The following is a 20,306-nucleotide window of genomic DNA, read 5'->3' on the forward strand; positions in this document are numbered from 1 at the left end:
AGAGAATGCGAGTTACCCTGTGACATGGATACATTTTACTTTGTGATAGACGATTATGTTCGCTTGTAATAGAGAAAGGATTGATCCTAGCAAAACTAACGATGTCAAATCGATTGCAAAATATTGAAGATATACTGCTCTTGCATCCATCAATGGATTGAATACAGAGGATAAGACTTCTGCAACAGCTTAGGATTCGAACAGCTACTCGAAGGATACGATTCAACGAAGCAAATTCAAAGCTTCATTCAGGTGACTCGCGCAAGGAAACACAGCCTCTTCGAGGCGGAAGAGGCTTGATCCTGCTCAGCTAGGCTTGCGGAGTCGGAAACGATCGCATCATAATGCTCGTTTTGTCTGCAGCTGCTTATCAGCGTCTCCCAGATCCAGACAGCTCGAAGCCTTGCTGAGAGCATCCATAGCGCATCGCTACGATGAGTATATAATAACCCGATCGAAGTAAACGCGACTGAGATTATCCTTCTCTATTTTCTTTTTTTGTATCGAGTCATCTTTTGCTATATTTGTATAGTGGCCATTGGATATTTTCAATTTCTTAGTTTTGAAATGTTTCATTTAATTTTGAATTTTGAAATTTCTTAGCTATGGTAATGATATGGTAATTAGTATCATTTTACTATTAATCAAAACAGTTAATGTAATGTTAGGCAATGATTAACACATTGAATGCTGCAGAGGTTACTAATGATCATTACTTAAATAATTGTAAAAAAATTCTGAATACTATTAAAATTACGTTAGGAACTTGTTATACGATAAATGAAAATGATAGATTAAATTTCTTTCTAATATCCTGAATAATTTTTCCATCATTTTTCTGTGATAATATTAAAAGAAAAGAAATTATTTTTTCAAATAATTGGCCTAAATAGAAAATCAAATTATGGCATGTCTGACTACACGTGACAATTTTCACTGTGGCAATTAATCTATTAAAACTCTCCCCACTGTGACTGTTAGCGCGCGAAAAAATAAAATTGCAAGGGGTCAACGTTTTTTTTTTTTATTTCTCTATCTTTTCGTTGAACGATTGGAAGTTGGTCAGCTCGATATTTCGAACGTGCCTTGTCGTGGTTTTAATTGAGCGCCAGGGATTTCGATATTCGTCCGTTGCAATATGCATTCGAGCGAGCCATCCAATCAAACCCTCGTGGCCCATCGATTGCATCCAGATGAAACAACAGCCGTCCGACTTGTTGATAAGTTTTATTTGTTGTCCGTACTCCCCTTTCCTTTGTTCCCTGTCTTCCAATCGTTCCCGTTCGCGACATTCATCCGATTAAACGTTTGCGGATTGTTCCCTCGTAAACTATTTCCCGGCGATTCTTCTTTCGATTTTGATTTTGTCGAAAATCCCTTTTTTTTAGGGGGTAAACAAGAGCACTACTGGCAACGAACCTGATCCAATTTTATTTGAAAGTAAAAGAAGAAATAAGTGTTTCAAGTGATTTTCGTTTCGGTTCGTTATTTTCAATACTGTTATTCTAAAACATCGATCTATTATTTCTTTCTATTGAATAAAGAACTTAGAAAATAGAAAGTTCTTTTTTTTTCATTTTTCTATACACTTCGCAGTAGATTGCAAATATTTCGTCCCCTTTGCTTGTCCAGGGGAATAGTGTTGAAAGTGTTTGCAGTGTTTCGTTCTCCATCGTTTGAAAGTTTTCTTTGGCTCGGGGCGAGACGGAAATTAGCAGATATGCAGGTGTGTTTGCACAGATTGGAGCTAGGAAAAGTCGCGAAGAAACTCTCAAAGGTCGTTTAACCTGCACTTTTATTTTTGAAGATGATACTGGTTCGTTGAACTTTGCTTGGAGCTCATTCATTTCGTATCGTTTGCAAACAGAATGATAAAAAAGGAAAAAGAAAATGCTACTTGCTAAGAAAACTAGGAAATACTAGGAAAAAAAACATAAAATTCTTTTACGTATTAATAATCTCTTTGGATCCTCCAAAATTTTGCTAAGAAAATTTTATTTTGATTGTAAAATTAACCCTTTGACTACCTATTGACTGACTTAATACAGAGTTGACAGAACTTATGGATAATTATTCACGATGACTTGGTAAGTTGACGAACAAAACGGGTGGAAAATAAACACACTTATTGCATCGTCGCTCTCATTAATTACTTGTTCGCGAATGCATGCAGAAAATTGCATATTGATAAAATGACGTTCCGCTGTTTAATATGTGTCAGTTAATATGATGCATAATGGGGCTGGAAATTATTGTACGACACGTATTTTGTATGAATAAACGAGAAACTAGTTAACAGTTGTTATTAGGAACTTCATTCTGTATGACACGTGTAGTAGATGCATTTTCGTCCTAGTACTTTCGTTGACACGTTTAATTACAAGATAATTCCCTGGAAAACGTTTAAACAGAAGGCTGTTTGTATTTTGGGGGATGAATAATACGATAAATATTATCCATCCTTCAATCTCGAGCTTTTCCAGGGATGACGTTTATTAATTTAATTTATATTCTTTTTCATCCTCTGTTGAGTGCAACTGTTGGAGCTGATGCATGTGCAACGATGCATTTTAGTTACTTTATCAAAGCGTGAGACTGTATTATCAATAATTCTGTTTAATAATAAAATTTTGAATATTTGGAGAAATTTGAACATATTTCTTTGTTAGTATACCCGTGTGAGGTCTGGGTCAAAATAGACATTTAATTATTACCTGGCATTTTTTTTAAACTAGAAATTAAAAACAGATCAATATTAAAAATGTTAATAAAATGTTTATGCAGCCATTTTCATTCAATTCTGAGCTTTAAATTGATGCACCAAAATTGCCATTTAATGATATTTTTATCTCAGAATATAATTTATGCAATATAAAAATCTAAGCTAATTGTAAAAGAAAGTTTGTTAATATATTCTTCATAGTATTTCTAATGATCTATAGTATCCTTCGAAACGATTCAAGCTAACATTTTCAGCGAAGATATATTCACGAATTACCGTGTGACGCCCATTTACGAAGCTGCGATGCAATTTCACCAGTTGGTTGAATTACGTTTAGCCATACACGCGGAACGCATACGCTAGCAACCGGCTTGATCGTGCAAAATAGTGATGAAATTGCGAATAGAGCCCGATATCTGCTCATCGCCTGTCAGCTGCCTGCTCCACTATATCGTTTCGTCGTTTCCTCGACACTTGACAGGAATTAATAATTGTCCATCCACGGGCATAATGCGCACCGATGCTCATTCATATTCGCCCCGCACCCGACAATAGCCATTTTCTGTTATTCCAGCTCCGTTCACCAGACAATTCAATTGATAATTTTGTTGAGAATATTTAGGATGTGCAACGTTCCGTTAATTTCATCGACGATTCAATTAGAAGATTGATAGAACATGTTAGAAAGACGAAAAATTGAAATATCATTCGTGATGTAATTAAGAATTCAAATTAAAGAATAATGGGATTTCCGTGTGAAGAATCCCTTTAATGTGCATAATAATATTTTATAATGAAATCAAATATTAACTCATTAATAAATAAATGTTTGAACTTTAATTTAAAATTTAATTACTATTTTGAAAGAAGACCAAATTTAAGAATCACTAGTTTCGCAATTAAATTTTCTTTCTAGTGTTTTAATTATTATTTCAAATTTTTATGGTAGGAAATGGAGTGGAACTTTATTTAATACTCGCAAACGATGTAACGAATTAAAGCTCGTTTTCTATTACGTTACCACGTTTATGGGCAACCGGAAAGGGAACGACCGCTCTGGTAAATGTTTGTCTAAAGTTTAATTCAGTAAACGTAACTCTAATAGGAAACCAGAGGATGCATTTTCATCTCGCGAACTAGCGTTCTGAAATTTCTGTTTGACTTGACGTAGTAATCGTATGTCGTAATACAGTTTGCGTCGAATAACTAATAAATACAACTATTTGGAGATAGTTTTATAACTGCAGTTTTTTCACATGAAAAATAATTAAAATTTCTCCATTATAAAAAGAAATTCTCATTATAAACATACTTGAACACGATTAGGCTTATAATTGTCATGAAATGAATTCACAGAAACCGCGTTAAAAATGAACATTCAGATAAGGATATTTCCTTACAAATAGAGCGACGATAATCCTGATTAAGTTTTCACGAAACTTAAATTACGTTTGCGATTAAGTCTGATCGAAGGAGCGACTAAATAATTCCATTACTCATTGCCAGTTGACGAACGTCCCGAAGGGTTGGTCCTGCTCGACATCCGGCCGAAGCTATTTCAAACTTTTAATCAGTTTACACGATTTCGTGGGAATTGAAGTTTCCGTTTGCCCATGGCTGTAAAACGCTAATTAAGCCGTTTCACTGGCAACGATGCATTGTGAACGCGGCCGAGTGTCGCCGCAATCGCGGAATTTAAACGGTGCCGGTTTAATTAGGGTTACACAGTTTTGCCGTTGAAATTAGCACGGCTCCGAACAAAGGGCTCGCGACCCGACACGTCGAGGCCTCGTTATTAAAATTACCACACTTTCTAATATTAACGAGAAAGTTACCTTTTTCTCTACGATGTCGCGACTTACCAGCAATGAGTGTTGAGTACGCAAAACAAAAAAAAAGAAAATTGTGTTTGAAAATCTGTGTTGTTTCAGAGACCAGTTTATTTGGTAAACGTTGCGATTTTGAACCTTCTAAATAATTAAGCTGATATGAAAATAAATGAACTATTTTTTGATTTATTTTATATTATGCAAAGCAATCGGCACGACACCGGTCCAATTGCAAAATAATTATTTTTGACAATTAATTCTTCATTATTTTGGTCTATCATTAATGATAAAAGAGAGGATAATTTTCTTTTTCGTTACAATAATTGCTACATTGTCTCTCGTTCGTGTCGTTTGATTTTCCTCGAGCAAAAGCGCGATTTAGAGCTACCAGTATTTACCTATAGTACTTGACTAGGATTTTACAAGCGTCAGACAGCAAAACGTGGAACACGAGAGCCAGATTCGCTCTTAATTACACTTCTTGCACGAACGAGCCGTGTACCACTACCAGAGTAACATAATTTGACTGTTGTCTGCCCTTTGTTAGAGACATTGCAGTTAGAAACGTGATGCTCTACACACTTTTGCGTGATAATTCTAGCTAAAACACATTCGCCACCGTTACTTTGCAGTGATTTCTGCGAGCTGCATTCGAATTCTCTTTGTACACGTTCCTCGTTAGTGGAACTTCACTTTTAGTCTATTACTGAGAAAGTTGTATAGAAAGATGATTAATTTCTTAGTTGTGAAATGGCAAAGCGAATGAAGATATCTGTTAGGTCACCTCATAAATAAGATTGTCAATCATCATGAATAAAGTATATTCAGATGTGAAATATTAAATTAACTAAAAATTTTCTAACTTTTTTCGACTTTGAATCGACTTATATAAAATAATTGCTTTTAATATTAATAACATCAAACAGATATTAGAAATACTAAAAATAAAAGAGAAAAAATATGTTACTTATAAAATTTTCAAGATATTCTTCTTATTACTACCTGAACTTATTATTAATAACATCAAATAAAAGTTGGGATACTTTCTTAAGTTCGTATGAATCTTAACTTCTCTTTACGATCCTATGGGAAAAAAGAATTTCCCTTTTCATTTAACCAGAATTCATTTTTCGAGAGGAAAGATTAAATTTAGAGGAAATTTAGATTACCTTTCTTCAAAGTTTCCCTTGGATTTTTAAATTTTACCTTCTAGACTGCACTTTCAAGTACTCCGCGATGATTATGCAAAGTTTCACGCTGTAGACCCGAGTCTTTGGTTAAACAGAAAACTTTGGCGAAAGTAGAAAAACTCTTTCCGTATATACAGTTCTCAGTAAAATATGAAGAAGCATCTCGTACATATATAACAGTTTAAAAGGGTGCATTAACTTCGAAGGGAAGGAAAAGAGATTTCAATTAAAAAATATAAACTTCTTCGCCGGTTGTTTGAACGTAAACGAAAATTCATTTTTCGCGTTGAAAATTTATTTTCTCCTCGGTTTACACTCACGTATGTTACTTTAATATTTTCAGAGTGCAACTTCAGGCTTTTTCGCGTACTTCCGCGCTTTCTCTCGGGGAAGTGTAACTAAACTATGGAAATTCTGTTACGCAAGCTACTTCGTGTTTGTTTAGGGAAACTCGGCTCCGTCGTATGTTCTTCCTTTGTATTTTTACTTCTGAATAGATTTCAGAGGTTGCTATCCTAATTTCGTTCCAGCGTATTGTTGGGAACGACTTTAAACTAATGCAATCCTGTCTACTTAAATCAGTATTTACTAATTCTTTTATTTGTTATTATTAATTTGATTTTCTTTTCCAAGATAAAAATAGTAGAAGACGTTATAGTAAAAAGGAAATAATAAATTTAGCTCGTGTCTCCTACGAATCACGTCAGTCGTTTCAGTAGCGTGTCTAAATTTATCACGCGCAAACTATAATATTCACGAGCTCCTCTTCGCGAGAGAAATCACCATCTCTCAAAAAACAAACACCGAGAGCTCAATCCTCGGCTGCTCAAAAATGCAAGAAGCATTCGCTTTCACCGTGTGGAACCTGTCGCGATTACTTCGTCTCTCTGCAGCTACTCTCCAGGAAAAACACGTGGAAATCTTGCTTGAAAACTGTTAATACAATTTCCTGTAATTTCCCTGAGATTCATTAGCCGCAATAATTTATTAAGCGATAAAGTAGTTCCAAGAATTTTACGCCCATCGAGATTGTTCAGTACTTGAAAAAATTTTCCATTCTTTCAGATAAGCTTCGCATAATACGAAGTTAAAGATGAGAATTACATTTTCCAGTGAATTTTTGCGCAGTCAGCGTGGAAATTCTTGAGAGTTTGAAATTCGGAAGACAAAGGAAATTGTTCCGACTCTCGTTCTTTCACGATGAAGCGTGGCAAATTTCCTCCTCGCAAATTTCGGAGGATTGTTATGAAAATGAAATGCAAACCGAGACAACCACCGACTATGAGATCGCATTTTTCTTGCTGAGAGAGAAACAATGTTTCGAACAATTGTATGAATTTCTAACATCGTTCTTGTGAATATTGTACATCAATTTATAAACAAATATATAAATGAAAAGTATCATGTGTGTCATCCACAAATACTGCAATTTATTTCATGGAGACTGAAATGCAAATTAAAGATGCAGTTGATTAACTTTGCCATCAATATGTATTTTATTATTATTGATATTGCTATTATTCCTTGCTATGAAAATAAAATTTAAATAAGAATATGAAACATTACGCACATTCAGAAGAATTCAATAATATTTTATATATTTTATTACGTGATGAAATTTGGGATGAATAAACTCCTTTTTAAATTTGCCACTCACATTCATTTAATATTTGCATTTCAAATATCTGTTTTAAAAATTAATATCTCCAAAACCACACGTCTTTTTTCTGAATTTTAAGTGAAAAACTGAAGCGTGTAAACACTTTTCTGAACTCGTTTACAGAATATTTGAATTTCAAAGGATTCTGAATGCGACTGATGATTTATCGCTTGAGCGTTTTAACTCCATGAAATATCTTTTCAATATTTTGTATGAACGATTCAGAAGAATAAGCAAAATAAATGAATCTACCCTGACGTTGTGAGAAAATTTTCGAATATTTCTTATTTTTATTCGAACCTTTATTCGAAGCCGCGACAATGCGGGAAACGCGGAATCCGAGGACCGATTATGCCGGGCTCGATGAAAATCCGTCTTTCTCGACGGAGAAATGCAAGGGCGAACGGTAAACCGAGGGCATTTGTGATGGACCAACGGATTCCAGAGTCGAAACGACACGGTGGGTCAAACGTGCAGCCGTCACGTCGCTCGTGTTCCACTGTCGAACGATTCAACACGAAACGCTTCAGAACAGGAGCGTGCTTCGTCGTGACGTCAATGCACGCTCCCATACACCCTTGTTATCACATTACAGGTGGGTAATTTCGAGGGATGGACAACGACCGTCTCGTTTCCCCCTCGCGAATCAACCGCGAAATTCATCACGAACTATGCGACGATCATTTGAACCCAACCCTTTGAAGATCATTATTAAAAAAATAATTAAGAGTTAATTATCCTATCTAATGAGATAAATTTTTTTTTTTTTTCGATTAATTTAATTTAGAATTGTTTAATGAATTTTAACGATGTTCAGAAGTTTCTTTCTACCTTCATTTTTTAATTATTTCAGTGAATGAAATTTGTAACGTTAACGAATTGAAGCACGTAGAGGACTGATAGAATACACAGGGTTGACTATGGTGAGGGTATTTAACGAGCTGCGTCGAGCCAGTGAAAAGTGGTAAACCGAAATGTTCAACCATTAGTGGAGATTATTTTCTAGTGAAACCCGTGAATCGTAGAATCAGTTAATTATGGTTGCATCATTGCACTGCAATGAAATATTTTCAATCATGTTTCAATGAAATATTTTGTTTCATAGTTTCTTAATATTCGAAAGGATTATAATTGAACCGAACAGAATTTAGATTGCAAAAGCATCGAGCAATTTAGTCTTCTGTGAATTATTATCAATTTAACGTTAATTTGTTACTTGCGAAGAACACGGTTTAAAATAATTCCCGAAGACGTATATTGAAGGAATCTCAAGGATTTACCAGCGAACAGATCGAATCTGGTCCTGCTCCTCTCGCTGTCCTCGAATCCTTCAAGGTCGTCCTCATAATCCTCATAATCCTCCACGGGTTCCCTATTCTCTTTTTCGCTGTCATTCCTCGGCAATGCATTACCGGTTGTCCTCTGGGGTGCTTGTCTGACTCTGGCCTGATTATTGCTGCTGAAGAAGACAGCTGGCGGCGGCGGCGTCGACAGCTGAGAGCCCTGAAGACGTCTCTGAAGGTATCTGGCCAGGATCGCTTGAACCGCGTCTGTCTCGGCCCCGCCTGGAAGACAGAAATGATGTTGCTCTGGTAATCCAATATTTTTTTTCTATTTCTTTCTCTTTACCCGTGTTTCGTATCGGTATTTCTCATCTTTCGCGCGCGACCACTTTCGATCCCCAAAAAATACGTATCTTTAGTATCCATGTGTCTTTATATTCTCCTCATTTCTATTTTCTTCTTCATTCATTTCTGGCATTCGAGGAGAATCTCGTCGCTGAAAAATATTTTTTTTTAAATATGGACAGAGTCAGTTATTCGTCCCAATCATCGAAAAATAATTTAATTTTGTGTTTGTACATTTTTAATGTAGAGGAATACAGATGAATATTTCGTTCTTCTAATCTCTTGGATGCATTTATTCATCCCGCTGAGTGGTCTCGTTTTCCTTTTCACGCAGTCCTGTTGAGCACGAGATTTACTTCATCTTCAAGTGTACCAGTTCCACGTGTTTTCGGATATCAGCTATACGCTCGTCGTTTCGACGTATCGTTTCGCTGGGAACAATAATACGTCTTCCTCTCGGTTGAAACGATGAAGCTTATGTAAGCTTTGACGTAAGAAGCTTGCGAGGTTACGCAGGCAGCGACCATTTTCTTGTTAGGGTAGAAGGACGTTAAGTAAACTCTTGAAAGCTCTCGAGAAGCTTTGCAGCTGCACGAAGATCGATCGCAGATCTGTTTGGTGTTCCTTCGAGATTCTCTTCTTCCTTTTACGCTTCGGTTAACCAGCGTTGACCGACATTGATCCAATATGGATTAACCATCATCCAAAGCCATCAGACAATATTTTATCGTAAGTTCATGGTGATGTAGCGTAGTCCATAGCTTAGGTTCAGTTCAATTCACAGTTTGTATTTTTATAATATTTTTATAAATAATTTTCATGATATAGCTAAGCCTTGAACGACGGAATCTGAGAGTCTCTCCATGGTCCGTCATCTGAAGGTTAATCTACAGTGAAGATTAATCTACACCTTCATTAGCTTATCTTCTCTTCAAGATCTCTTTATCATCATTTCTTTATTTTTTTATTCATTAGTCACACATCATGACTAATGAATACAAAGATGTTAATTTTAATGTTAATTAATTTTGATGAAGGAATCTATATTTTAATTCGGTTCCTTATCAGTATGCTTCAAACCACTTTTTACTCTTCCACTGATCAAAGAAAGTTATTTCCTGTCAGTTTCCACAAAAGTTACGTCGCTCTTTTCGTAACTTCGGTAACTGACATGAAGTGGCTTCCCTTGAGAGCAGACTCGGCTTCAGGAAAAAGGAAAGAAGTCAGATGGATTTAGATCTGGCAAAAAACGGTGTTTCGCTAGCCGTATCGCTGAATTTCACTGGAAACTTTACAATGGATACATCGCTTTTTTCTTCAAAACACCAGATAAATAGTGGAACTACAAATAGCATTCGATAGCTAATTAACAAATAGAGTCTCGTAATCTTTGAAACAGTCCCAAAATAATAACTTTGTAAAATTATGAAGAATCAATCTCCATGTCATTCTAGGAAACCCCATGGCATTTACCATTTCTATCATGTTCAGTTACTCCTATTTTTCCATCTGACTCTTCAACTTTTTAAGTTTCAAAAATCCAGTCGTTTTTTCACCAGTCACACCTGATACACTTTGTTATCCTGTCGTTGACGCGTGTTTCTGGTGTTCGGTACAAAAAACCATGAAGCATGGCTCGGGTGTTATAAGACAAAGAGTTAAAAGCGTCAGTAGGATGAAGTGGTGCGGGCCAAGTGTAACTGGGTTTGCTGGTAACAGGTAAATGAAATGCAACGGAGTTCCTCGAGCTGACAGGACACTCCAGTAGAGAGTTCTGGCTAGGCAGGTATGCGTTTGACGTTGAAGGGTGTCCTCGAATCGTCAACGTCACGAATACGCGATGCGTGTAGATTAAAGGATGCACTGGAGCTACTCGATAACGCTTTGAACCGAAACGCTGAAAAACGACACTTGCCTGATGCTGTCGGTCTCTTGTTTATCGCGAATCATTGTGCACGGAAGAGATACGATGATTTGTTTATCCAGCGATTCATTTATTTTCCTCTTGTCTAGTAATATACTAGGCAATGCATTCTAATACTTCGAAGCGTTAATAATTAAAGAAAAAAAAGAAAAGAAAAAAAAATACTGATCGAATTTTGTAATCTCCTCCTTTTTCGAAGTCGGTTAAAAATTTAACGAATGATAATTTTGAAAATATTAATTCAGAGAATTATTAAAGGCTGACCTGCATAGCTAAGTTCGCATGAAAAGCAAAACATCATCGAATCAATGAACTACATATTCACCGAAATTCATATCTCTGGATAACCTAAATTCTCAAGAAACGTCTAACAAAAAGTTTCTTGTTAAAATCTTAAATTAGTAAGAATGTATCGTTGAAGTGTTCCCTATGGGTACAATGGAAAAATTCACGTAATGATCGTCGTATCGCTCCCATAACTCGGTTACTATGCAAATCCTAAAGACCTGGATACCGGACGAGTTAATTTTCTTTATAATCTGGGGCTGTCTATTCTGCAGCGTGGGGTGGAAGCTTCTCCACGCCCCATCGAACGTTCCGAGAAGACGATCGATCCTCGAGACGACAAATTCCAGCTCGAAAAGATCCAGCAAGGATCAAGCAAACGCGAGAAACCTACCCTGGTATTCACAGTCTGAGTGAAATCAATTTTTCCCTCGCAATCCGCTCGAGAACGAGTGTAATTGCGCCGATTTTGTCCCGTAAGCTCGTTCGCACGCGTGGCTAACTCGTAATTGAATTTAATTGATTGTATCGCTTCGATTGCACGAAACTCCGGCTCTGATGAATTTTCCTCCGACTAGAATTCGTTACTTTCGTCGTCACGATAAAAAGTAATTAAATCGTGCCACTTGGACATCGAACGATCGTAAAAAATCGATGAATTTCGAAGCCTAGGAACGTAGCTTTTTACGTCGAACCGGTGACGACGGATTAAAAATCATTTCGAATCGTGTAATTATGATACAACCGCGAAAGGGTTATTTTTGAAGAAAGAAATTTTTCCAATCTAATTATAATCATTCTTGCGATTTATTTAATTTTTATTTTATCAGATGAAATGTATCATATCGTAATATAAAAAATTTGAAATTTCATTTATTTTCAGTGCACAAGAATCCCAATTCGGTAGAGAAGAACGATCTAACTCCAATTTCAAAATTATTATACGCCTACCCGAGAAAGTACTGAAAATTGTACTGAAATATATAGAAAAATTACTACTGACGATCTTGATAAATGTTTATAAAAATATTCAGAAATATTGTCATGTTTCTGCCCAAGTAGAGAGCGTAGAAAGGCTAAGAAATTTGCTAAATAAATCATCGAACAACAGAATCAACGTCACGATGAATAATCAATCAAATTACAACGTCCTTAACGAGGAAACACCGAATAAACAATCATCAATCAACGAGAAAACAAGCCCGACGAACAAAATATCGTTCCACGAGTACTTAACCAGGTTTCTCTACAAAGATATCGATCAATCACAAGAAAAATTTAATAACGATGTGACCTCGGAAGAAAACAGCTCCGATGTTGCAGGAAAGCAGCGTGAAAAATACGCGGAGAACGTGTACGAGCGTAAAAACGAAGATGTAACAGGGAACGACAACGATCTACCTTCTCATAAATTTGGATCATGCTCAAAAGCTGCCAGATATAATGTGGATGATAATTCAGCAAGGTCGAACATGAAAATCAATGAAAATGCTGAAAGTCTACTTATTCGTTCTTTGGCAGAAATGTTTCTAGCATCGATTCTACGGGACAGCGAGGTATTCGGACCAGAAAGCAAAGAGATGGAAGAAAATGAAGAAACGAAAGAGAATTCTGATACGTATTTGTTCGATGACGAAAGTCGCTCAGAAATGTTGGCTGATAAGCTCGAGGAACATTTAACGTTCGCAGAGGAAAGTGATAAAATATGCTCGAGAACGGAGGACGATTATCCTGGCGAACAGTCTGGAGTTGTTCCAGAAAAAGAGGTGAACTTGCTGGAAAATGAATCTGTAATGCATTCGAGTAAAGGGGCCACGCAATTTCCAGTCGAAAAGAAAGAAAAGGGTGAAGAGTTTGGATCACCTCCAGATACGAATTCGCTGAAAAATTGTCGCGATTCTGAATCTGCGGGTTTCTCTGATTTGTCGTAAGTTAATTAGCAGGATCAATCAAATATGAGTTGAGATTTTGCCAAACTTTCTTGTATAAATTAGGGAAAAGTGGAGAGGTTTGTAAACAACCATAATAGAGGATTATTCGATCCATTAAGAATTGCTTTGATTAAAGCTTGCAATTTTTTAAATTTTAATATTATAATATTATAATTAAATTGAAAATTAAATTCACCTATTCAAATTAAAGAAATACAAATTAGATCAAACATGATTGAATTGCTTATGATTCGGAATGATCACATACATCGTACAATCACTTACTTTGCATATATCATTTAACGCTTTCTACTCATTGTCAGTCCGTTTGACCAAATCACAAGTTTGCAATGTGTGTGATTTCTTCGAAAGAAAAAGGAGAACGAAACGTTGAGATGTCACTGACGACTGCTATTAAATTTCTAAAAAGTCCACACTTTCACTTGTCATACGTATCATTATACGGCAAACAGTTTTTATAATGAAAGTCCAAATTTGCTATAGGCCGGTCACTGATCACGGTAAGGAGGAAGAAGACTTGAATGCTCTTGTTCGACGCATGATTATCGTCGAATTGAAAAAGCATCGTAAGAAAGAGGAAATTGTACTTAAAAGGGCTCATTCGGATACAGAAACCGTGATACCTAGAAAGAAACAAAACTCCAAAAGCAGGTACCGTGTATGATCCTTAGATTTCACAAAAAGTCAACAATATCCTGGACGTTTTAAAATTCGAAAAGTTTATTTAGTAATATTTATCAAGTTTGCCTTAAGTAAACACACACAATTGTTTTAGAACAGGTCTGTTCAGCCTCAAAGGCCGCACGTTTTTCCGAGATTTATTGGAACTGGAAGAAAGTCTCCGTAGAAACAGTGATAACGAATCGAGCGAGTCGGTTAAAGTCGAAATGAATGAAGGTATGACTAAAGCAGAAGAGTCAATAAATCAAGGTGAAAATCATTCGAAGAACGATGTTTCTGTGGTCACCGATTGCGCAAATGTTTCTGAGAATTCTACGGACGCGATGTGCAAAACCAATTCGAGTATTATGTTAATGAGGAAAATCCATGTTCCTTGTTTGAAGAGCACCGAAAACGAAAACGAACAATCGATAGAATTTGAAACGTAAATATGTTGTCAGAAATATGCTTATTTCACAGTAGATCATTTTTAACCGTGAAAATTTGCAATAAGAGGCTATTAACCCTTGAACAGCGTAGGGGCTCTCTCCATGGTCCGCCGCGCCGTTCGAGAGTTAATAAGAATTTTCTAATCAGACGAATTTTTCATTTGAAAATTCCTGTCATTTTAGAATTTTTGGGGCACCTAAAGAGGAACTGAAGAGTAAATGTACGCAGACAGAAGGTGCATACATGGTTCGCGCAGTGAGGAGTTGTCCTCTTCGAAAGAGACGTGTCTCGTTGCAGTTGCAACAACTGCATCGTTTAACGGACCGCGAACCATATTACTCGACGATCGTTTATGCGAATAAGGATTTCTCGAGATTCATTTACAGAAAAGCTTCTGATAATCTTATATACGAAAAAGGTAAAGGAAGTCGCAGTCCTAGCTATATACCTGCTCCAGAAAGATTTCGATGGAAATACCTAATACCTAACAAAGTCAAATAAACAAATTAACTGAGAATACAACATTTCTATTGAATATTGCATTCTTTCTAGTAAAACTACTACATTGTAAAATTTATTTAATGAAAAAAAATAATGTAAAAATATTTTTCCATTAAATCAAATAATAAACGCTGAAAATTGTCTATTTAATACAAGTGGAAATTTCATTTTTTTTTGTTATTCAATCAATTGAAGTTTTATATTGAATTTTGGAAAAAATAAAATTCATTTATTTTTGTAACGTTTCGACCAGTAATTGTTTTTTTTTTTTAGAATTTTTTTGATTTTCATTGCATATTATTAAAAGTTATTTATTTAATAGTATAATTTAACTAAAAATACTCAGTGTAGAAACTTAACAATTTCGCAATATTTTGCTTGCGGAATTATAACAATGTTATTTTTATATTTGACTATTAAAATATTCAATGATATTATATTGTTATATTTCAATAAATTTATCTTGGACATTTGTTAAGTGGTTATCTAGTATGATACATGAAACCTGCCTCTCGCATAATGCTTATCCTCTGTTTACAATTACTTAAGCCACTCGTCACGTACGGTGACCAAGGTATACTACTTTTAAGAGTTTACACTAGCTGTTGCCTCTGTTTATTCGTAAAATTTTTGTTTCTTCTTTTAAAGTGAAATCGTTCGAAAGCTCGTTTTCAAATAAGTGGTGTCTATTATGTATACCGCGTTTAAATTGTATTTGAACAATTTGTTTGACAAAAATTCCGCTAATCTCCTCGAAGCATACTTTCTCATTTCAAATAAAAAGAGTGTCAAACAATAAATCTACAACTTTCACTAGAAAATTGAATTAATAATTAAAAATCACAAAGGTTTTAAATTCCAATTTTGAACTTGGCAAACTAATTTCTTTCACTTCAAATTTTTCTATTTGTTAAATCGCATATTTAAACAAAAATTGAATTAAATATTTTAGATCCATGAAAAATATTTTAAATTTTTATTTCTATATCCTTACATTAAAATAATTTTAATCTGTCATTTATCAATATTTTATTTTATAATTATATAAAGTATGCAAATATCTATTTTATACTTTAATGAAATTCATAATTGTAACACAATTAATTGCCAAGGTAATATTTCTATGGTTGCTGATCGATCAGACGTGTTTGAAGAGTTATGGTTAAACATATTTCACTGTATTTAAACAATATACCGTTCTAAATCAATTAAATCCTATCATTCAATTAGTTTCTCCATAAATCCCGTTTCATATTCACCGCTCGACGTTATCGAGTGTCCCAGGTTCATCTGCATAAATTAAACCAGTCTGAATTACAGCATCCAACGAAAAAGGTCGCCTCCTCAACGTCGACACGCGATCGGAGATGTAACGTTGGATTTAATGCAACGATCGTTCCATTAATGTCCACCCATTAGAAACTAGTCCCGATTCTACAGTCCAGCTATGCCAACCATTCGTGAAACTAACGAGACTCGAGTTTAATTAGCGCAGAATTTAAACGAGGCACGCCAAAGCAAACGACTGAATGCTCGAAAGCGTAGTAGAAAGAAATAAGGATCATTTAAAGATCAGCTTGACAACTTGTTTTCTATTTATATGCTTTTGCTCTGGTGTAATGTTAGCTTAGAAGCGAAATAATTAGATGGGAGAGTTATTAAAATTTTGGTATACTAAATTTCTGAGATCCTAAGATTGTGGATTTCTAAAATTTTGGAATCCTATATTTTTGAGATCCTAGAATTGTACATTTTTTAAATTTTGGAATTTCAGAATTCTAAAATTTTAGAACTCGATCAAAATTTTAGAATTTCACAATTTCTGAAATTTGAGATTCTGAATATGGAAATCCTAAAATTCGAAAATTCTAAATTAATGGTATTCTGTATTAAATATCTAAGTATTCAATATTTCTTCAATTTTGACATAGTATAAAATTCCACGTACACGTGTTTAATTTTCCTTTTTACTATACCTATTCAAGAAATTTAATTACAATAACTAAAGTGAAGTCTTACCGAGAAAATAACGATTTCGTGACCGCGAACGCTATTCCAGGCTGCTTTTCTTACCCCTGTACCCCTGGTAAAGGCCAAAAAATCCGGAAGGTGGGATGTAAGGGATGAAAAAGGCGGGAAGGATAAGGAGGTAAAAAGGGGACTCTCATTCAAAGGCAAATTACCGTCAGCTCCATTTCCATTTTACATACAATGCACAATGAACCGCGCCGGAAATAAGAACGGTCTTTCCTCCATTCATGCGTATGTACCCGTACCTTTCCTTCTTCTTCGTCCCCCTTAACTTTTCCTTTTTTCTCCCCCTTTGCGATCAGAAGCACTTACTGGTTTGCAAGAAGAGAATCAGGTTTCCTTGATAATAAAGACAATTGTCTTGCACTTTGCGCTTTCCAGGATCCTCTACGGAAGTCCATTTTGCGAATGCACCTTCGGGCACAAGCTAGCAGGAACTTGAACCCTTTTGTGCGATTCTTACTGCTTTCCCCAGGAAATTAATAAGAAAGAAGGATAGTGAACAAAGGGTGAATTGAAAGTGGAATTGTAAAGGATTTTACTTGGGCTTGATTAGTATTGTATAAATTAATCTTTGCTTTGTTCAAATTATTCTGAGAATTATACAAACACTTTTCTAATTCATTAATTATCCTGAATTTAATTTAGTATAGTCAATCCAACAAATTTTCATTGGAATTTTAATTATTTTGAAGGCAATTAATTTAAAAACAAACGAATCTTCTTCCTCGATGAAAGAAAGAATACAATTATTTTTCTCTGAACATGGTAAAAGAAAATACACGACGACAGCGAAAAATTCTTTGCCTGTTGACCAACCATGAACGATGTCTTCGCAAGTCGTAAGCTCTGTTGGCAGCTTTCCGATCTGAAATTGCCTGACAGTTTCTCCATTTTCCATCTTCCCCGGGAAAAAAGGATGCCAAATAAATACGAGACGAAAGGTCCCTTTTACGCATCCGAAAAACAAAGCAAGAACCTCCCATCGAGATCTAATCGTTGCTAATACGTATTCTGCCAAAAATTCCGTTCCCCAGGCTAGATCATTCTTTCAGTTAATCGTCGAACGCCCTTGGCAAACTTCCGATCTTCGTTTCTCTACAGATTCCTATTCTTTTTCGTCAGGAAAAAAGGGAGGAAAGCAGTAACAGCTTTCTTTCCATCTTCGTCTTCGTCCATTGTTTTTCAGACTCCGATCCTACGGAAACGTTTTCATCCCCTTTTATATAAAGAGTTTCTTTTTCTTAGCTTTTGTTCCTTCTTTCTAATAAGAGGAGCAAGGGCAAACATGTATGTCAGGGCCAAATACGAAACTTATGATAGAGATAAAAATTTTGCTATTTTTAAGAAACTATCCTTTTTAATAATTTGTTTTGTAGAGGATGTAGGTGAATTGTACTGAAATTTTCTGTGATTCTGACTTCTTCGATTTGATATAGGATGCTTTGGATCATATTAACCAGCAAAATGATGACTTTTTGAATGTCATTTTGAAAATTTTAAAAGATCACCAAATGTTTATTATATCCTTATTTAAAAAAAAAAGAACAGGTCTGCTTGAATGTATAATTTATCTCGTAAAAGAGTACCCATCATATTTTCATGAAAATTTATCTCTCCTATAAAATGTTATACATGGATAAAAAGTACATGTAAAACATTACAATGCACTTGCATAATGGTGATTAATAAAATTTTCTCCTGTGTCCAGTATGTCTCGACAACGTTTCGACATATTTTCCACTAATTTTTCGGGACAGGTTACAATTACCTACCTCCAAATACGTTGGATTACGTTTCTAACTTTAAAATACATTTTCCTCGATATTTTTGTTTTATTTCACAACGATGGTATCTTTTTTCAACTTTGTAAGCAGTAAAATTATAGCTGTTCCCCTCGTTTCAAAGGAAAATAATTAAAGGAAAATAATTAAAAACGTCACCCCTTTACGTAAAAACAACAGGGCAAATGCAATAATCAATAAGAAACAATATATATTTGCCAGTTTATCGGTAAAGTTTTTAGATCGAAGAAGAAATGCTTGTTCGCATGAATAATCTGAAAAATTCCAGTAGAACGCAATCTCGCTGCATTTCTTATCCACGAAACTTTGTTTCGATTCTCTTGTTTCCCTCGAATCTTCTTCTTTCATTTTTCTGCCATTTTATTCCACGCGTCTCTCTTCCTCCGTCATTTCACCCTATTGTTCGGCCTCCTCTTCTAGTCCCGCGGTCTCGCGAAAGATAGGAAACACATGTCTCTCCCTCTTCTATAATGAAATTCGACTTCCTTTCAAACTCACCCCCTTCGTCTACCACCGTCTCGTTTTCAGGGCACAAGGAGACTGGGCAAATAGCTTGAGCCCCGACAAAGCCACCTCCCAGTACCGTAGCGATACCGTCTCGTTGTTAGATCAACGTCGGCGAAGAAATTGTTACCGGCAATAAGAAAATCACGAGAACGTCTGCTGCCGTTGACTTTGCGACTCGCTCTCTCAAAGCTTTCCTACGGGCTTATTCTCGGAACGCGATTGCCGAATTTTTAATTCTTTCCTTGGAAAATTTGTTTCGTTATATTTGATACTTTGCCTAGCTGATGTAATTATTGCTGATTTGAGATCAATTATCATTAATTTTTATTTGATTTATTTCTCACAAAATCTGAATTTTGGTTATAAATATTATTATCGTTATTTTTTTTCTGTATTCTTCAAACCACTTTTGTTTTTTTAAATAAATATCATAAAAGCTATATTTTCTACTGGTTTTTATAAATTTAAGAATCATTCGGAAAAAAGTAACACGTACAGTAACAAATTACTAAAGAAAGAGCCAAAAAAGAGTAAGAAGCTATCGTGAATTTATTATCCTTCGAAGGGGTTTGTCATTCGGGATAAAGGGCTCAATTAAATCTAACTCGAGACCGAAAAGGGGCGGGCGCGACGTTTCAAACTCAACGAAGTCGTGTCGAGAACGATTTTCAGTCAGTTCCTTTTTTTCCCACGACTTGTCGATCTCGTTAGAACCGAGTGGAACTTCGTATAAATACGAGAAAGAGGGCTACAGTCGTTCCGCGACACTTCGAAATCCTAAAACGAGCGGTCGTTAAATGGAAACGATTCTAGTACATGGTTGAACCCAGCTGCGGAACAGTGAAATTACGACGATTCGATCCCCACGAAAACCCTCTTTTCCTATCGACGATTTCTGGTAAAAGCGTTTTCAATTACTCTGAAATAGAACATAGGTACCCGGAAGATCGCTGAATGCCTGGACAACAGCTGATCTAATTTCTCTTTTTTGACAAACCTTTTAATCTGTTACAAAGTAAGATAATTTGGTAGAGGTGAATATTTTATAAATGGTGTAAAAATATGTTAAATTCTCTTGGAAAATTCTTAAATTCTAAAGTCCTAAATTCAGAAGTTCCTAAATTTCCAAATTTCTAACTTTCTAAGCTTCTAAATTTCTAAG

The 20,306-nt window shown here is 35.4% G+C and overlaps 2 protein-coding genes across 4 annotated transcripts in view; one reads left to right on the forward strand and one right to left on the reverse strand.

Annotated features, from left to right (window-relative positions):
* LOC117611482 (uncharacterized) overlaps positions 1-20,306 on the reverse strand; it is an 89,322-nt gene that overhangs the window by 25,635 nt on the left and 43,381 nt on the right. For all 3 annotated transcript variants that reach the window (XM_034339502.2, XM_034339456.2, XM_034339482.2), the window contains one exon: positions 8,682-8,966. In XM_034339502.2, the coding sequence (XP_034195393.1) occupies positions 8,682-8,966 (285 nt within the window). The remainder of the gene's footprint in view (positions 1-8,681; positions 8,967-20,306) is intronic.
* LOC117611371 (uncharacterized) lies at positions 11,243-14,920 on the forward strand. The gene is made up of 5 exons (XM_034339322.2): positions 11,243-11,636; positions 12,122-13,165; positions 13,674-13,841; positions 13,966-14,295; positions 14,483-14,920. The coding sequence occupies exons 1-5, from the start codon at positions 11,443-11,445 to the stop codon at positions 14,799-14,801; spliced, it is 2,055 nt and encodes a 684-aa protein (XP_034195213.1). The 5' UTR covers positions 11,243-11,442; the 3' UTR covers positions 14,802-14,920.

This window comes from Osmia lignaria, chromosome 9, assembly GCF_051020975.1.
Source record: "Osmia lignaria lignaria isolate PbOS001 chromosome 9, iyOsmLign1, whole genome shotgun sequence".
Classification (NCBI taxonomy): domain Eukaryota; kingdom Metazoa; phylum Arthropoda; class Insecta; order Hymenoptera; family Megachilidae; genus Osmia; species Osmia lignaria.